The sequence below is a fragment of the Enhydra lutris genome, unplaced genomic scaffold (genome assembly GCF_002288905.1).
Source record: "Enhydra lutris kenyoni isolate GAN:26980312 unplaced genomic scaffold, ASM228890v2 scaffoldscaffold90, whole genome shotgun sequence".
Classification (NCBI taxonomy): domain Eukaryota; kingdom Metazoa; phylum Chordata; class Mammalia; order Carnivora; family Mustelidae; genus Enhydra; species Enhydra lutris.
The window spans coordinates 2,208,889-2,225,938 of NW_019154174.1; the positions used below are offsets into that span (position 1 = coordinate 2,208,889).

General features: G+C 47.6%; 1 protein-coding gene across 1 annotated transcript in view; it reads right to left on the bottom strand.

Moving 5' to 3' along the window:
• LOC111162285 (eukaryotic elongation factor 2 kinase) overlaps positions 1-17,050 on the bottom strand; it is a 60,602-nt gene that overhangs the window by 34,477 nt on the left and 9,075 nt on the right. Inside the window, exon 2 of the mRNA XM_022526585.1 lies at positions 9,585-9,906. Within this exon, the coding sequence (XP_022382293.1) occupies positions 9,585-9,830 (246 nt within the window). The 5' untranslated portion in view covers positions 9,831-9,906. The remainder of the gene's footprint in view (positions 1-9,584; positions 9,907-17,050) is intronic.

A 17,050-nucleotide genomic window follows, 5' to 3' on the forward strand; every position in this document is an offset into this window, starting at 1 on the left:
GGGTAAGTCGAAGTTAACAAAGATCACTGGGTTAGGGGATTCTCAAGGCCCTGCTAGCTCTAATGTTCTCTAGTTCTAAAGATCTGGAAAAAAAGAAAATAAAATAGAGGTGCGGGGCACCTGGGTGGCTCAGTGGGTTAAAGCCTCTGCCTTCCGCTCAGGTCATGATCCCAGGGTCCTGGGATCGAGCCCTGCATTGGAGAGAGCCTGCTTCCCCCTCTCTCTCTGCCTGCCTCTCTGCCTACTTGTGATCTCTGTCTGTCAAATAAATCAATAAAATCTTTAAAAAATATATAAAATAAAATAAGGGTGCCTGGGTGGCTCAGTTCATTAAGTGCCTTTGGCTCAGGTCATCATCTCAGGGTCCTGGGATCGAGACCCTCGGGCTCTGCACTCAGCAAACAGTCTGCTTCTCCCTCGCCCTCTGCCCTGCTCATGCTCTAATAAATAAATAAAATATTTTTCAAAAACTAAGACAAACTAAAATAAAGGTCCAAACTCAGTTGTTGTTGCATACTATCTTTCCCAGAATGGGGGGGCCCTGGGAGGGGGGGCGGTTCCTAAAAAGGAAAATATAACCTTGCCTAGAGAGTGGAAAAATCTTTGGTTCCTCAAAGCCTGAGAGTACAAAATAAAAATAAATACAGGGGCGCCTGGGTGGCTCCGTTAAGCAACTGCCTTCGGCTCAGGTCATGATCCTGGAGTCCCGGGATCGAGTCCCACACTGGGCTCCTTGCTCGGCGGGGAGTCTGCTTCTCCTGCTGACCTCTCTACTCTCAAATAAATAAATAAAATCTTTAAATACATAAATACATAAATATATAAATAATAATTATAAATAACAACCAATTTCCTGGAATACACCGTGTGAGGCCGGGTGTGCAGGTAACGTGTTTGCAATTTCTCGGGCACATGGGATGTTACTGCTGACTTGGCGCTGCTCTTACATCGCTGTTCTTACGACAACCGACACGGCAATCACGGCCTCTGATCTTCCGTGAGGAAGCGTCCAGAGGCTGCCTAAGTCCTCCCCGAGATATCAACAGTTACTCTCCCAGTGGATGTCATACAATGTTTTTCCTACAATCCTTTCCATACACTCTAAGAAACTCTAGCTCTAGGTCAGCTTGCCTTGCCCCTGCTGGCTACACCCAAGGATGCAGAAAAGCAGTGGGAAGAATGGAGGAAGAGAGCTTGCTTGCTTGGTTGTTTACTGCGGAAGGAGCCACAGGGCTGTGTGGCTGCCCCGGTCTGGACCACATGCCTACAGAGGTTTCATGCAACCTCCAGGGAACACGGTATTGACTACGGCAGCAAAAAAACCTGGAGGCTGCCGGCAAGAGGAAATGCTTACCCCAACGGTGCCGCGTCCATACAGTGGGCTGCCAGGGAGACGTTAAGAAAAAAGAGGAACCAGATCCACATTTACTAATATGGAAAGCTATGCACCATCTCTCGTTTGCCAAGAAAAACTGGTCACTGAAGAGCATATATACGTGATCTTTTATTATTGTGATAAAAATCCCTATTTAGTCAAGTCTCTATTTATAGTAAAATACAGAAAAGACCGAAATACACACTAGGACCTCCACAGCAAATATATCTACACTCTCACCGCCTTCTGCCAGGAACAGGGAGTACTTCTATAAGCAATCAAACAAGTGACTACCAAAGAAATAAAGCTAAAAGTTGTAAAGAAATCTTTGTCAAAGGTAGTAGTTGCTGCTGGTGTCCCCGCAGTGGGATTCAGAGCCAGGGCGAGAGAGGAAAGGATGGAAGGATGGAAATAATAACCAGCAAAGCTGGGGTGCCTGGGTGGCTCAGTTGGTTAAGCGTTGGCCTGTGGCTCAGGTCACAGTCCTGGGGTCCTGGGATGGAGCCTTGTGGTGGGCTCCCTGCTCCGCGGGGAGTCTGCTTCTCCTTCTCCCTCTGCCCCCTGCCCATTTGTGTGCGTGTTCTTGTCTCTCAAATAAATAAATCAAATCTTTAAAAAAGAAAAAAAGCCCGGCAAAGCAGTAACATTCCCTGGGGTGGCAGAATGCTCCTGCCTCCTAGAAGCCCCTCCCCAGACAGAATCCCAGACTGCATCACAGCGTCTGCGCTGAAGCCCAGGCCGGCAGGCAGGGCAGCTCCTCAGTCCACCGAGAAGGTGCCTGAGGCTCCGAGAGCAAGGAGGAAACTTGCCTATAGACCTGCAGCGACCAGGAGCCAGCAGACCCAGAACTCAGACCAAGCCCGTCAAGCCCTAGTTCCCCACTCTTTTGCAAAAAGGGAGTCTGACAACCAAATTGAGTATGACCATGTGACCCAAATGCAGATCAACAGGGGACCTGGGCAGCTCAGCGGGTTGAACGTGTTCAGCTCAGGTCATGATCCCAGGGTCCCGGGATCGAGCCCCAGGTCGGGCTCCTTGCTCAGTGGGGAAACTGCTTCTCCCTCTGCCTCTGCTGTTCCCCTTGCTTGCGCTCTCTAATAAATAAATAAAAACTTAAAAAAAAAATATGGTATCTCCATGCAACGGGGTAGTATTCATCCATGAAAAACGAGCATGGACAGAGGGTTCTACACGGAGGAACCTCAAAAATGTTGCACCAGGTGAAAGAAGCCAGACACAAAAGACCCCATGTTATGTAATCCAATTTCTATGAAATGTCCAGAACAGGCAAATCCATAGAGACTGAAAGTAGATTAGTGGCTGCCAGAGGCTGGGTGGACTGGGGATCCTGGGCGGGTATGGCTAAGGGGTGTGCGGTTTCTTTTTAGGGCTAAGGAAGATGGGCTAAAATTGATACTGGTGAGGGCGTGCAGAATTGTATAAATGTATTTCAAGCTGCTGCACTGGACATTCCCAACGGGTAAATTGTATGTTATATGAATTCTATTGCAATGAAGCTGCTAAAAAAATTTGCCAAAGTTAAAGAAGGGGCCCCTTGTACCCCTAGTACATTTCCACAAAGGATCTGAGCACCTGCACAGACTTCGGAGAGAGGAGTCCCAGCAGTCGGACTTGCGTCTCCACAGCCCCCTCCTGTTTTTCAGACACGGGTCACCGGGTGACCTCCTGCCTACTGCCAGAGTCCCCCTCTTTTCCCTTCATCTGCCCAGCAGGCCCTCATCTTGCTGGAGGTCCAGAGCTTTCTGGACTGCTAGATGCCTAAGCTTCCCTGTCTGGTTGTGCATTCCCAAAGCACTGGGCAGAGCCCCAAAATGTCCATCATCTCTGGGTATGCACAGAGCTTCCTGCAGTCACGGGGTAGGGACAGAAGCCCAGTCCTGCCAGGGTGGGGCTTCCTGGGGTTCGGGGTGGGAAGGGACATCTCTCTTCCCTGTAAGTCATTGGATGCTATCATCTCCATCTCGTTCTGGGGTAATCGCTGTCCTCTGACCCAGCTGTTGGGGCCACCCTTGGTGGGTTGAAAATAGAACTAGAATCACCAAAGTCTTCCGACGAGGGCATGGGGAGCCAGTGTGCTCACACAGCGTGAGCAGCAGACGCCGGTGCGACCTCTTAGAGGCAGTTGGCAATGCCCAGCTGGGTTCTAAACATTTTGCTCCAGCCACTCCACACCTGGGGATTTAACGTGGCAGGTGCGCCCATGCACAGGCACAAGGCCATATGGACAGAGATGTTTTTGGAAGAGCCGTTTGTGGTAGCAAAAGACTGGAAACGACCTTCCAACCCACCCATGAGGGACTGGCTCAATTCACTATGGGGCTTCCAGACATGATATTCAGCCTTCAAGAAACAACAAAAAATTAGCTGCCACATGCTGTGGTCATGAAGACCATCGAGTGATTCAGATCCCAGAGCCTCAGGCTGGCCATCTACGCCCTTCCTCCCAGGACTTCTGTACAGATCAAATATGAGTAAAGTGTGCAGAGCCATGACTGCCCTTCCCACCGCGGCTGTTACGTAAGGGGTAGCTGATGATAGCTCGTCTGTGCCCATCAGGGAAGACAGCCCCAAGACTGCAGAACAGGTTTGCAGGCACCTAACATTCCCATAAAAAAGAAAAGGGGGAGGGTCATATACATGTGCGTGCTTATACAGGCCGGGAACGCCTCTGGAAGGACATCCCCCAGGGAACAGGGATGGGGGGCGGGGCGAGGCTCACTTATCACTCTACCTTGGATACAGTTTGAATTTTTTTTTTTTTTACCTTAGATATATATTTATTTACGTATTAGGAAATGTACATGTATTTTAAAGCTTGCTTAGATATACACATAAGGAGATTTATTATAGCACTGTTTGCAAAGGAAAAAAGGTGGGGGGGGGGACAATGGAAGTATCCTCCCAAGAAGAGGGCTGGCTCCAGAAATCCATGTACATTATGTGACAGAATACAATTCACTCTAAAAATAAAAGAGGCGAGGGGCCCCTGGGTGGCTCAGTTGATTAAGCATCTGATTCTTGATTTTGGCTCAGATCATGATCTCAGGGTCCAGAGATCAAGCCCCGTGTCAGGTTCTGCACTCAGTGCGGAATGTGCTTGGGATTCTCTCTCCCTCTCCCTCTGCCCCCACAAATAAATTAAAAAAAAAGAGAAATAAAAGAGGTGAAAAATAAATAAATAGGTAGATAAAGGTATGTAGTAGGTAGGTAAGTAGGTAAAAGAGGTGGGATATGGAATGACCCCCAAGATACTCCCAGACCAGGAAAACAATTTTTAAAAATAAAATTTCCCACTTTATTTCTTTTTTAAAGATTTTATTTATTTGTTTGAGAGAGTGAGAGAGAGCACAAAAAGGGGGAGGGATGGTGGGAGAAGCAGGCTCCCCGCTGAGCAGAGAGCCCGGCATGAGGCTCGATCCCATGACCCTGAGATCACGACCTGAGCCGAAGGCAGATGTTTAACAGACTGAGCCACCTGGGTGTCTCAAATTTCCTACTTTATTGAAAAATTTAAAATATATGTGTGCTCATTTTAGACAGGAGAAACAACAGAACAGTGGAAAGGGAATGCGATCTCTCCAGATCCTATCCATTTTGGAGCACTGATATACTCCCTTCCAGGCTTTTGTTGTGTGTACGCGCACACACGCACATGTGTGTACAAGCGTGCACGCGTGAGTGTGTTTTACAAAGCTGGAACTATACTCTATATTCTTTCTTTTTTTTTTTAAGATTTTATTTATTTTTTTGACAGAGATCACAAGTAGGCAGAGAGGCAGGCAGAGAGAGAGGGGGAAGCAGGTTCCCTGCTGAGCAGAGAACCCGATGCAGGGCTCGATCCCAGGACCCCGAGATCATGACCTGAGCCGAAGACAGAGGCTTAACCCACTGAGCCACCCAGGCACCCCTATACTCTATATTCTATCTGAGTTTAACTCCAGAGCAGAGGCACTTTCCCATGTTACAGCAAATTCTATAAACATCCTTGGTTGGCTGCCTGATGTTCTATCAAGAGGGCGGCCCCCTGAACGACTCCACCACCATCCTCCTGGGAACGAGTCAGGAGGCTGTGGCCTTGACAGTGACAGAATTGGACTGTTCACACCACACGCCCGGTCCTTGCCAGGGTGACGCCTCTCTGGAGGCCATTTCGGTTGAACAACCCAGGTTGCCATGTCAACAGTAAACAGAAAACACGTTCCCTTCGGGGAGGGCCAGGAGGAGTGAGGTTTGGAAAATGGAGCTGCTGTCACCCCTCCAAAGCTGCCTCGGGCAACAGGAACCCCACAGAGCCTGCTTTCCGTTACCCAGGACGGTGGACAACCAAGAGGCACGACTGGTCCATAACTGGTCATTCGACCCAGTACAAGGAAGGGCAAGTGCAGTCAGATCGTCCCCACCCTTGCTGGGAGCAGCTGACTCAGCTGGGGGATGACAAGACCCATGCAGAGGTCTGCTCAGAGCCCCAGAGAATGCTCGAGAGAGAGCCAGGGCAGGGTGTCTTAAAACCACATCTCGAGGGAGCCAGAACAATCGCTTTAACGGACCAGACTGAGACATTAGTTTAAAGAGCTTTCAGGCAGAGGCGTGAAAAGGGAAACCTGTTCCAGGAACAGGGAGAGGTGTGGGGTGAGCAGAGCCTGAGGGACCCCTGGGGACCATGTGCGCGCCCATCCTCGGTGAGGATTTTGAACCAGACCTTGTAGAAATTTTAAGGAGGGGCAATTTATTGATTTCTTTGTTTGGGAGAGGTGAGGTGACCTGGCTGTTTTGCTTTAGTTTTCTTCTTCTAAAGTCTTTTTCTGCACACAAATAATACATGGGTTTGGTTTAAAAGTCTCTTATGTTTAGAGATATATATAATATAGACAAAGCCCCCCGTAACAGCACCCTTTCCCCCCAAGAGAATCACTATTAACTACTGTGTACAAATTCCTCCATACAAGTTTTGGCTTTGTAAATATGAAGATGTGTATATCTTTTTGATAAATGTGGGACTGTATTATACTTCAACTTGCCTTCTTAATTAACAGTATATAAAAATAAAAATAGCTACCATTTTTTTTAAGACTTTATTTATTTATTTGACAGATCACAAGTAGGCAGAGGCAGACAGAGAGAGAGAAGGGAGGAAGCAGGCCCCCTGCTGAGCAGAGAGCCCGATGCGGGGCTCGATCCCAGGACCCTGGAATCATGACCTGAGGCGAGGGCAGAGGCTTTAACCCACTGAGCCACCCAGGTACCCGTATAGCTACCATTTTTTAAATTCTAATTATGTCCATACTGTCCTTATGGCTTTTCATGGATCTTCCCACCAAATGTGTGTGTGTGTACGTACACACACACACACACACACACACACACACACACACACATCTTAGCATTGTCAGTCAAATCACATAGAAACATCATCTCTGGGATGTCTGCCTGGCTCAGTTGGTTAAGCGTCTACCCTTGGCTTGGGTCATGTTCCTGGGCTCCTGGGGATGGAGCCCCACGTCATGCTCTTTGTTCAGCAGGGAGCCTGCTTCTCCCTCGCCCTCTGCCTGCAGTTCCCCCTGCTTGTGCTCGCTCTCCCTCCCTGTCAAATAAATAAATAAAATATAAAAAGAAAAGAAATATCATCTCTGTTTTAATGTAAATACAGTATTCTCTTAGGACCATGGTTTAAAATTTAAATAAGGCCCTCTTGGGGTGCCTGGGTGGCTCAGTGGGTTAACCCTCTGCCTTCAGCTCAGGTCATGATCTCAGGGACCTGGGATCGAGTCCCACATTGGGCTCTCTGCTTGGCAGGGAGCCTGCTTCCTCCCCGCCCCCATCTCTCTGCCTGCCTCTTTGCCTACTTGTGATCTCTCTCTGTCAAATAAATAAATAAAATCTTAAAAAAAAAAAAAAAAAAAAAAAGGAAATGACTGGGTCAGAGAGAGAACACTTGGTTCTCTCCCAAACCTTGTCTGCAACTGGGATGGAGAGGGTCAAATCTGTCTTTGCATGTAGCTCCAACTGTAATGTGGGGTGCTGGGGCTGGTGGGGGTCCATCTGCCTGATGTGTAAACTGAGGCACAGGAGAATAAAGAACAGGTAAAGAGAGACAGAGAGGGACTCCTGGGTGGCTCAGTCATTAAGCGTCTGCCTTCGGCTCAGGTCAGGATCCTAGGGTCCTGGGATCGAGCCCCACATCGGGCTCCCTGCTCAGCGGGAAGCCTGCTTTTCTCTCTCCCTCTGCTGCTCCCCCTGCTTGTGTTCCCTCTCTCTCAGTGTCTCTCTGTGTCAAATAAATACAATAAAATCCCTAAAAAAAAGAGAAAAAGAGAGAGAGACAGAGAGAGAGACAGCTCTGCTACCTTCCAATTCCTAGACCCATCCCCTGAGAGGCCAGACATTGTTTCTCCCCTTGGCTCCCAAGAAATAAATACCCTTCTTCCCTTGAGCTGGTGTGAGCTGGCTTCTGTTTCACGAGCCCTGAGCCCCAGCCCCCGCTGGCACCCAGATTCCCCCAGACCAAGTATGGGATGCCTCAGCAATCTGCATCTCCTTAAGCCCCGACCCACAGTGAACACAAGCACGCCAGGCTGTCCCCCTGCCCTTCCCATGCAGCCCTCCACGGGGCTGGGCGTGCGGCTCAGGGGCTGGCTGAAGACAGGAAAGCAAGATAAGCCGCCACCTGATCCCACAGTGCCCCCCCCAACTTCACAGGGGACCTACAGGGCTGTGTCCAGAGCTGTCTGCCCCACAGAGACTTAATCTAGAACTCTGGTCCTGACAAAAGAAAATAACCAACTGTCCAAGAACTGTAATTATTAATTTCCTAAAAGCAGATTAATTCTGAAGTTAGAGAAGAGTGACTCCAATTCCTAATCCCAAAGCGGTGACGTATATTTTGCTTTCAGTACTAACTGATACTTTCTGTGGGCAGGCCTCAAATTAATAAGGAGAGCATTATTCCATTTAAGTTTTTTTCAAGGCACCTGGCTGGCTCAGTTGGAAGAACACATGACCCTTGATCATGGGGTTATGAGTTTGAGCCCCACGTTGGGCACAGAGATGAGACTAACTAACTAAATGAAATTTTTTTCATCACCAGTTATGATACAAAAGCCCTATAATCATCCTTTCCCCTCTCTTTATACCAGTTTTACCATAGTAGGAACACAAATCTCTGACAAAACAAGTACCCTTTTCCTTAATACAGAAGGATGCCCAACTCTAAGCAATGTTTTCTTTTTTTAATTTTTTAATTAAGATTTCTATTTTAAGATTTTTTTTTTAAAGATTTTATTTATTTATTTAACAGACAGAGATCACAAGTAGGCAGAGAGGCAGGCAGAGAGAGAGGAGGAAGCAGGCTCCCCGCTGAGCAGAGAGCCCGATGCGGGGCTCGATCCCAGGACTCTGAGATCGTGACCTGAGCCGAAGGCAGAGGCTTTAACCCACTGAGCCACCCAGGCGCCCCTAAGATTTCTATTTTAATTCCAGTTTCATACAGTGTTATAGTAAGGCGGGGGCTCTTTTGACTACAACCAACACGAAGAACCGTATTTTATATCATGTCCCTGGACCCACATACACATCCATCAGGAGTGAAATGCAGACATTTATGTGATTAGAGCCTGGCTGTCAACAACTAACTGGTATACCACATTCATGTGTGTGAACGTGTTTCTGCATATGTTCCAAAAAGTAAGATCTTTATGGGTACCTGGGTGGGTCAGTTAGTTGGGCAACTGCCTTTGTCTCAGGTCATGATCCTGGAGTCCTGGGATCAAGTCCCAAATTGGGCTCTGTGCTCAGTGGGGAGCCTGCTTCTCCCTCTGGCCCTCCCCTTCTCATGCTCTCTCTCTCTCTCATTCTCTAATAAATAAATAAAATCTTAAAAAAAAAAATACAATCTTCACAATTTGCAATCGTCTCCTGTATTTCCTAGTCTATTCTGCTCTGCTGCATTTTTTTAAAAAGCTGGTTAAGGTTTTCACAACCCAGTAGTGGGTCTTCACAGCTATTTCAAAAACACCTGCTCAAAAGTAATGCAACTTGTTTTAAGCCAACGAAATCCTCCCAGGGTGACACACATATCCCCAGACGCAGAATTTAGAATGGTGCCCAGGCTTTGGAAACCCAGGGAAGACCCCAAGCAGCTCCCCGATCCCTTGCGGCAGGTGGGTAGGGGTGGAACGGCTGGTCCACTCACCTTAAAATGGAAGGAGCTTGCGGGGGACCCGCTGGAGCCATACTGTTCACTCTTCATTAGGTTGCTGGAGTAGCTATTAACCTTGAAATTGCCATTCTGGTGAGACCTGGGGTCATCGGTGATGGGGCAGATGAAGTAACCTTCCTCATCATCGCTGTTGGCCTCAGAGTCACCGTCATGACCAGCCCGGGGGGTCTGGCCGCCGTCAACACCTTCCAGGCGGAAAATGAGGTCTTCGTCTGCCATGTTCCCGGGAGGCCCGTGTTACCCAAGGGGTGAGCAGCAGAGCCAGAGTGGCAGGGCAAACGCAGCGGTGTGGGTCCTACAAGGGAAGCGAGACAATGGGTACCAGGGCCCAGGGAGTGAGAGCTCGCGGTGCATCTCACCCTGGGTGCCCCCGGTGGCAAAGAGAACTGGCACCCTCGGAGGGAAAAGTACAGCATCTTTCGGGGAGGCACACTTGGCAGGTGGCATGTAGAACATTTTAAATGTACAAACCCGTCGACCAAGTAATTCCACTTTGGAGAACTCAGGGTCTGAAATAAGGCAGGGAAAATAAATGCTTCTTAAGCAACGGGAGTGATCTTTTTTAGAAGGTAAAGTAGATCAGACTTAACACCCTCTGGCAGCTTCTCTCCAGTGGCTTTTAAGACTACAAGGCCGGCTTTAGTCTGGTCCCTGCCCACTTCTCCTCTGGCCTTGGCACCTCTCCAGGCCCAATGGCTTGCTCTCTGTGTGGTGAATACGGGGAGCCCATTTCCACCCCAGGGCCTTTGTACTTGCTAACCCCTGTGCCTGGAACAATCTTCCCCATCTTCCAATAGTGGGTTCCCTTTCATCAGTTGGATCCTGACTCATCTAGAGAAATCTCAATTCAAAGGACTCCTCTCAAATGCACCTGCACTACTCCCTAACACATCTCTCTCTGCTTTATTCGCTACGGGCAGGTTTTCCCAAGCTGAAACCTCCTTTACTCTCTTACTGTCTGTATTCCCAGTGCCTCGAAGAGCGCGTGGCATAGATTGGGGCTCTATACACATCCCAAGAATGGCTGAGTGACCCAAAGAATGTCCTCTTTAGCATGATCAATAACAGGAAAAAAAAAAGCTAACAGCCCACGATGTCTGTCAGTAGAGGTTTGTTAAATTAAGTATGGCTTTCTTTACCATGCACTCTCATGTGACTCTTACAGAGGAAGGGGAAGCTCTAGATACATAAAGACAGGCCAAAAGAGTCAAGAACAAGTTCAGCAAGATTGTAAAATACAAAATTCAATAGTATTTCTGTACACTAGCAATGAAAAATCCAAAGAAGAAATTAAGAAAACAAGTCCAGCTATAAAGAACATCAAAAAGAAGAAAATATTTGGGAATAAATTTAATAAAAGAAGTACATGACTTGTACACTGAAAAAACACACTGAAAGAAATTAAAAATCTAAAAAAAAAAAAAAAAAAAGGGAAGAGGGGCACCTGGGTGGCTCAGTGGGTTAAAGCCTCTGCCTTCTGCTCAGGTCATAATCCCAGGGTCCTGGGATCGAGCCCCGAATCAGGCTCTCTGCTCAGCAGAGAACTCTGCCTACTTGTGATCTCTGTCTGTCAAATAAATAAATAAAATCTTAAAAAAAAAAAAGGGAAGATATTCTGCATTCATAGATCAGAGGATTTTTTATTTTATTTTTTTAAGACTTTATTTATTTGACAGAAAGAGAGACAGCTAGAGAGGGACTACAGCAGGGGGAGTGGGGGAGGGAGAAGAAGGCTTCCCGCTAAGCAGGGAGCCTGATGTGGGGCTCGATCCCAGGACCCTGGGATTATGACCTGAGCAGAAGGCAGACACTTAACTACTGAGCTACCCAGGCGCCTCCAGAGGATTTAATATTGCTAAGATGGCTATACTCGCCTAAAATGATCTATAGATTCAAACCAATCGCTATCAAATTCCTACTGGCTTCTTTGAAGAAATTAACAAGCACATGCTAAAGTTCAAACGGAAACACAAGGGACCAAAAATAGCCAAAACAGTCTTGAAAAAAGAGGAACAAAGTTGAAGGAGTCACACTTCTTGAATTCAAATCTTGCTATGAAGCTGCCGTCATCAAGACTGTTGGTATCGGTATTGGGATAGACACAGATCAATGGAATAGATTTGAGAGGCCAGAAATGAACCCCAATATTTACAACCATTGATTATGACAACGGCACTAAGACAAATTCAATGGGGAAAGAATACTCTTTTCAACCAATGATGCCAGGACGAGTGAATATATACATGGCCAAAGAATGAAACTGAACCCATTCCTTACACTAGTCACAAAAAATAACTAAAAATGGATCAAAGACTTACATATAAAAGCTAAAACATCATCTGACTCTTTGAAAACAATACAGGAGAAAATCTTTGTGAGATGGGACAGGTAAAGCTTTCTTAGCTATGACACGAAAAGTACAAGCAACAAAGGAACAGATAAATGAGGCACCATCAGAACTAAACACTGTGCTTCAAAGGACGCCGATGAGAGAGCGGGGAGATCACCCACAGAATGGGAGCAAAGTTTTGCAAATCATAAAGCTGGTAAGGGACTCTATAAAGAATGCAGACAACTTGGAGCGCCTGAGTGGCTCAGTGGGTTAAGCCTCTGCCTTCGACTCAGGTCATGATCTCAGGGTCCTGGGATCGAGCCCCGCATCGGGCTCTCTGCTCGCCGGGGAGCCTGCTTCCCCCTCTCTCTCTGCCTGCCTCTCTGCCTGCTTATGATCTCTTTCACTGTCAAATAAATAAGTTAAAAAAAAAAAAAAAAAGAATGTAGACAACAATAAGATGACAAATAAATAAAAAATGGGCAAAGGGCTTGAATAGACTTGAATAGATCTTTCTCTAGAGAAGACATAATCATGGCCAGTAGGCACATGAAAAGATGCTCAACGTCATTAGTCATTAGAGAAAGACTAGCCAAAGCCACACCCACTACGATGGATATAATAATAGTCAAAGCCACACCCACTACGATGGATATAATAATAATAAAAGAAAAAAAAAAAAAAACAGAAAATAGTAAATGTTGACAAGGGTACGGAAAAACTAAAACGCCCACACACTGTTGCTAGGAATGTAAAATGGTGCAACCACTTTGGAAAACAGTCTGGCAGGTCCTCAAAAAGTTAACCACAAAATTACCATATAAGCTAGCAATTCCTTTGGGTACACACCCAGAGAAAGGAAAACCACCACATTAAAACTTATATACATCCGTTTATAGAAGTATTATTTGTAACAGCCGGAAACAACCTTAGTGTTCGGGGACTAATGAATGAATAAATAAAATGTATCCACACAAGGGAATGCTGTGAAGCCTCAGAAAGGAGTAAAGAACCCAACACTTGGGTGAACCTTGAAAGCTTCAAGGAAAAGGAAAGATCTAACCACAAAAGAACACACATTGAATGACTCCATTTATATGAAATGTCCAGAGAAGGCAGATCTGTACAGACAGAAGGTATGTGAGCGGTTGCCTAAGGACAGGGAAGGGGAGACTTGAGGGAGGGAATGGGGAACAACTTCTAATGGGTTTCTTTGGAATTGGCACAAAATGTTCTTAAACTGTGTGCGGGTTGTGTGACTGCCGATATACGAAAAACCATCCGACTGTACACTTTTTAAAAGATTTTATTATTTGAGAGACAGCAAGAGTGAGAGAGATCAGAGAGGGAGAGGAGGGGGGTGACTCCCTGATGAGCAGAGAGGCGGACGCAGGGCTCCATCCCAGGACCCGAGATCATGACGCTTCACTGACTGAGCCACCCAGGCCCCCCAAACTGTACACTTTAAATGGATGCACTGTAAGGTTTGTGAATCGTATTTCAATAAAGCTTAGGGTCAAAAAAAAGGTAATCCAGGGACGCCTGGGTGGCTCAGTTGGTTGAGCAGCTGCCTTCAGCTCAGGTCATGATCCCAGCGTCCTGGGATCGAGTCCCACATCGGGCAGGCTCCTTGCTTGGCAGGGAGCCTGCTTCTCCCTCTGCCTCTGCCTGCCACTCTGTCTGCCTGTGCGTGCTCTAGCTCCTCTCTCTCTCTCTGACAAATAAATAAATAAATAATCTGTTAAAAAAAAAAAAAAAAAAGTAATCCAAAAAAGTGTCAAATTTTTTTTAAGATTTTATTTTTAAGGGGTATCTGGGTGGCTCAGTCCCTTAAGTGTCTGCTTTTGGCTCAGGTCATGATCCCAGGGTCCTGGGATCGAGCCCCACATCAGGCTCTCGGCTCAACGGGGAGCCTGCTTCTTCCTCTCCCTCTCCCTCTGTTTGTACGCATGCACGCTCTCTCTCTCTCTCTCTCTCTCTCTCTCTGTGTCAAATAAATAAATAAAATCTTAATTTTTTTTTTTAATTTTTAAGTAATCTCTGCTCCCAACGTGGGTCTCAAATTTACAGCCCTGAAATCGAGTCACATGCTCTACTTACTGAGCCAGCTAAACACCCCAAAAACCTGTGAAATTTCTAAAGCAAGTTGTAGAACAGCTGGTGTATCACAGGGATCCCACTCGTGTTAAAAGAAAAAGGACATCTGTAGATGAATTAAAGCTTCCCTGAGGGACTCCCCCCAGGAACTCCAGCAGCACCGGGATGGGCAGTAGCCATGGAAGCAGGACCCCGAGGGGATGGAGGGAACTTTTAAGAACTTGGCACACTTCTATACGGTTGTCACTTTTTACAAAGTTGGATTGCTTGCAACATAAAATAATAAGTGAAAACAATTTTAAAACTTTTTTAGATCAAGGCAATGATTCATATTTTTTTAAAATTTTATTTATTTGACAAGAGAGCGAGAGCACAAGCAGGGGCAGCAGCAGAGGGGGAGGGAGAAACAGACTCCCCCCACCAAGCAGGGAGCCCTCTACGAGGCTCCATCCCAGGACCCTGAGATCATGACCTGAGCCAAAGGCAGAGGTTTAACCCACTGAGCCACCCAGGAGCCCCTCAAATAAATAAAAATCTTTTTTAAAAGTCTTTTTAAAAAATCTTTTTTAAAAAGGATTTTGCTTATTTACTTGAGGAGGGGGAGAGAGCACAGGCAGGGGGAGCAGAAGAGGGAGAGGGAGAAGCAGGCTTCTCCGCTGAGCAGGGAGCCCCATGGCGGGGCTCCATCCCAGGACACTGAGATCATGACCTGAGCCGAAGGCAGATGCTTAACCATCTGAGCCACCCAGGCGCCCCAATTCTATTATTCCTAACAGCTCTTTCCACCCGCAGGCAGCCTTCCAGATCGAAGGCTCTGGCCCTTTCTTAATAGTTACCATAGCAGGAAAGAAGAAATCCATTTCTATCCTAACTCGTTCCACCCAGAATGTAAATTAAAATCTCAGAAAACCGTACTTACGTCTTACCGTGTACCATGCACTCTGCTATTTTCTATTCGACTATATTTTTGTTTTGCTTTAACCTTTCTTTTCATTCTTTTTCCTTAATGCACCACCTGCAGTGATTTCTTGAAAATCGCTGCTCTGGGCGTCAACTGCAAAGCTGGTTTCTTACCCTGTGGGCGAGACATGGTCACGGCTGGAGCCAATGCCTCAGCCACCCGGCCCAGCTTGTTACCAAACAGTGCTCTGGGCCCACTTCTCCCCCCTCCCTTTACTCTGCCCTGGTCAGCCCTTGGCCGGAACCTCTGCTGACCAAGGTAGCGTGGTGCCTGGAGCTGCCAGCAGGACCCAGCCAGGGCTGGGACCGGGGCTAGGACAGTAGAGGCAAGGCGGAGGCAGGGGGCAGAACCACAGCTTCCGCCTGCAGATCTCCAAGCAGTGTAGCCCAGTGGTGAGGAGCCTGTACTCAGGTACAAATCCAAGCTCATGACCTTGACTAGATAGATAAATCTCCCAAATACCCCTCCTCCCCATGCGAGGAGGAGAGGAAGCGGCTTCACAGCCAGTTCGCAGGACCCCAACCCCTGGCCATGTCCCAGCACAGACCTGACTTTCTCCGTGACCCTGGGAAACAAAAGGAGCTTTAGACCAGCAGCTGTGACCCTGCCTGGCACGGCGCCTTGGACTCAGCAGGCACGTGATGCAGATTCCAGAACCCAGCAGAGCAGGAGCTGTTTGATGGTTTTTCCGTTATCATAAATTTGCTCTCGAGGCAGCTGTGGCAGTGCCTGCTAACTGTTCCCCAACAGCTGTTCTCTCCTTCTTAGGAACAACCACTGGGTTTTGGCTAAGCACATGGCCACTCCCAACAAGATCTACATTTCCCAGATTCCTTTGCAATTAGGTGTGACTACATGACCAAGTTCTGGCCAAGGGGATATAAACAGAAAGCCTGTTTTCAACTTTAGGGAAGTTTTTAAAGGGAAGGGATGTGCCCTTCTGGACTCTTCCTCCTTCCTGCTGGCTGGAATGGAGGTGTGATGGCTGGAACTCAAGCAGCTATTTTTAACCAGGAAGAGGAAACCATATGCAGTGGATGGCAGAGCCATGAGACAGAGGGAGCCTGGGGCAGCATAATCTTACATCATGGGGGCTCACCATCTTCAGACCCTGCTATCCAAAATTCTATAGTCGACTGAAATTTTCTTCTTTTCCCTACTACTTGCTAATTCAGTCTGGTCCAGTAGCCCCATCTCTCCCACAAAAAGTCCCATCACATCTCTAAATAACAAGTCAGTGCCTGGACAGGAGCAGCCTGGGAAAACTGTGGCCTCAATCCAGAGCCCACATGTGCCCAGGAAGACTGGGCCCTGGAGGATGTTAAATTCCACTAAGAAGGCAAGGAGCCCTCACAGGGCCATATAAATCAGGACGTGATGCCTATTCCGACACCAGTTGAGGCCCTGACCTCCCAGGAATCTCCGTCGGACCTGGGCTTCCCTCTGCCCACAGGCACCTGTTCCTGTTAGCGAGGAGCCCAGGAGCAGGACCCCAGCTCCCAAGCCATCAGGATTCTCTAGAACGTTTCCTCTGTCCTCATTCAGACCTCCCGATCTTTCCCTCCCAGTCCCTGACACGCTTTGGGAAAAATATCTGTATAGAGAGGCAGCTGAGTGGAGTTCTGAGTCAGACCCAAGTTCAAGGCCCAGCTCCGCCACTTCCTAGCTGCGTGACATGACCTCTCCACCCTCACCTTCCTTGCTGTCTTCCGGGATGCAGCGTTTTACCCACCCCGTTGGCCTGACAGCGCTAACACAGAGCCAGCACTAAGACACGGAACTATTATTATCATCATAAATAACGGGGGCTGAGCCTTGGGTCCCAGCCACACTGGTAACCTGGATACCTGGTTAGCAGTTAGCCAGGCTTCTTCAGGGGTCCTCAGGGGACAGGCTATTTCAGGCTCTGGCCAGGGAAGCACTGTTCCTACTGGGTCTCACTATAAAAGGTTCCTCTGGCAGGGGCAGGGACAGAAAACAATGTTTGCAATGTCCAGGTCAAGGCCTGTGGGCCCAGCCGCGCTGACCGCTGGGCCTCCCTGGGCCTCC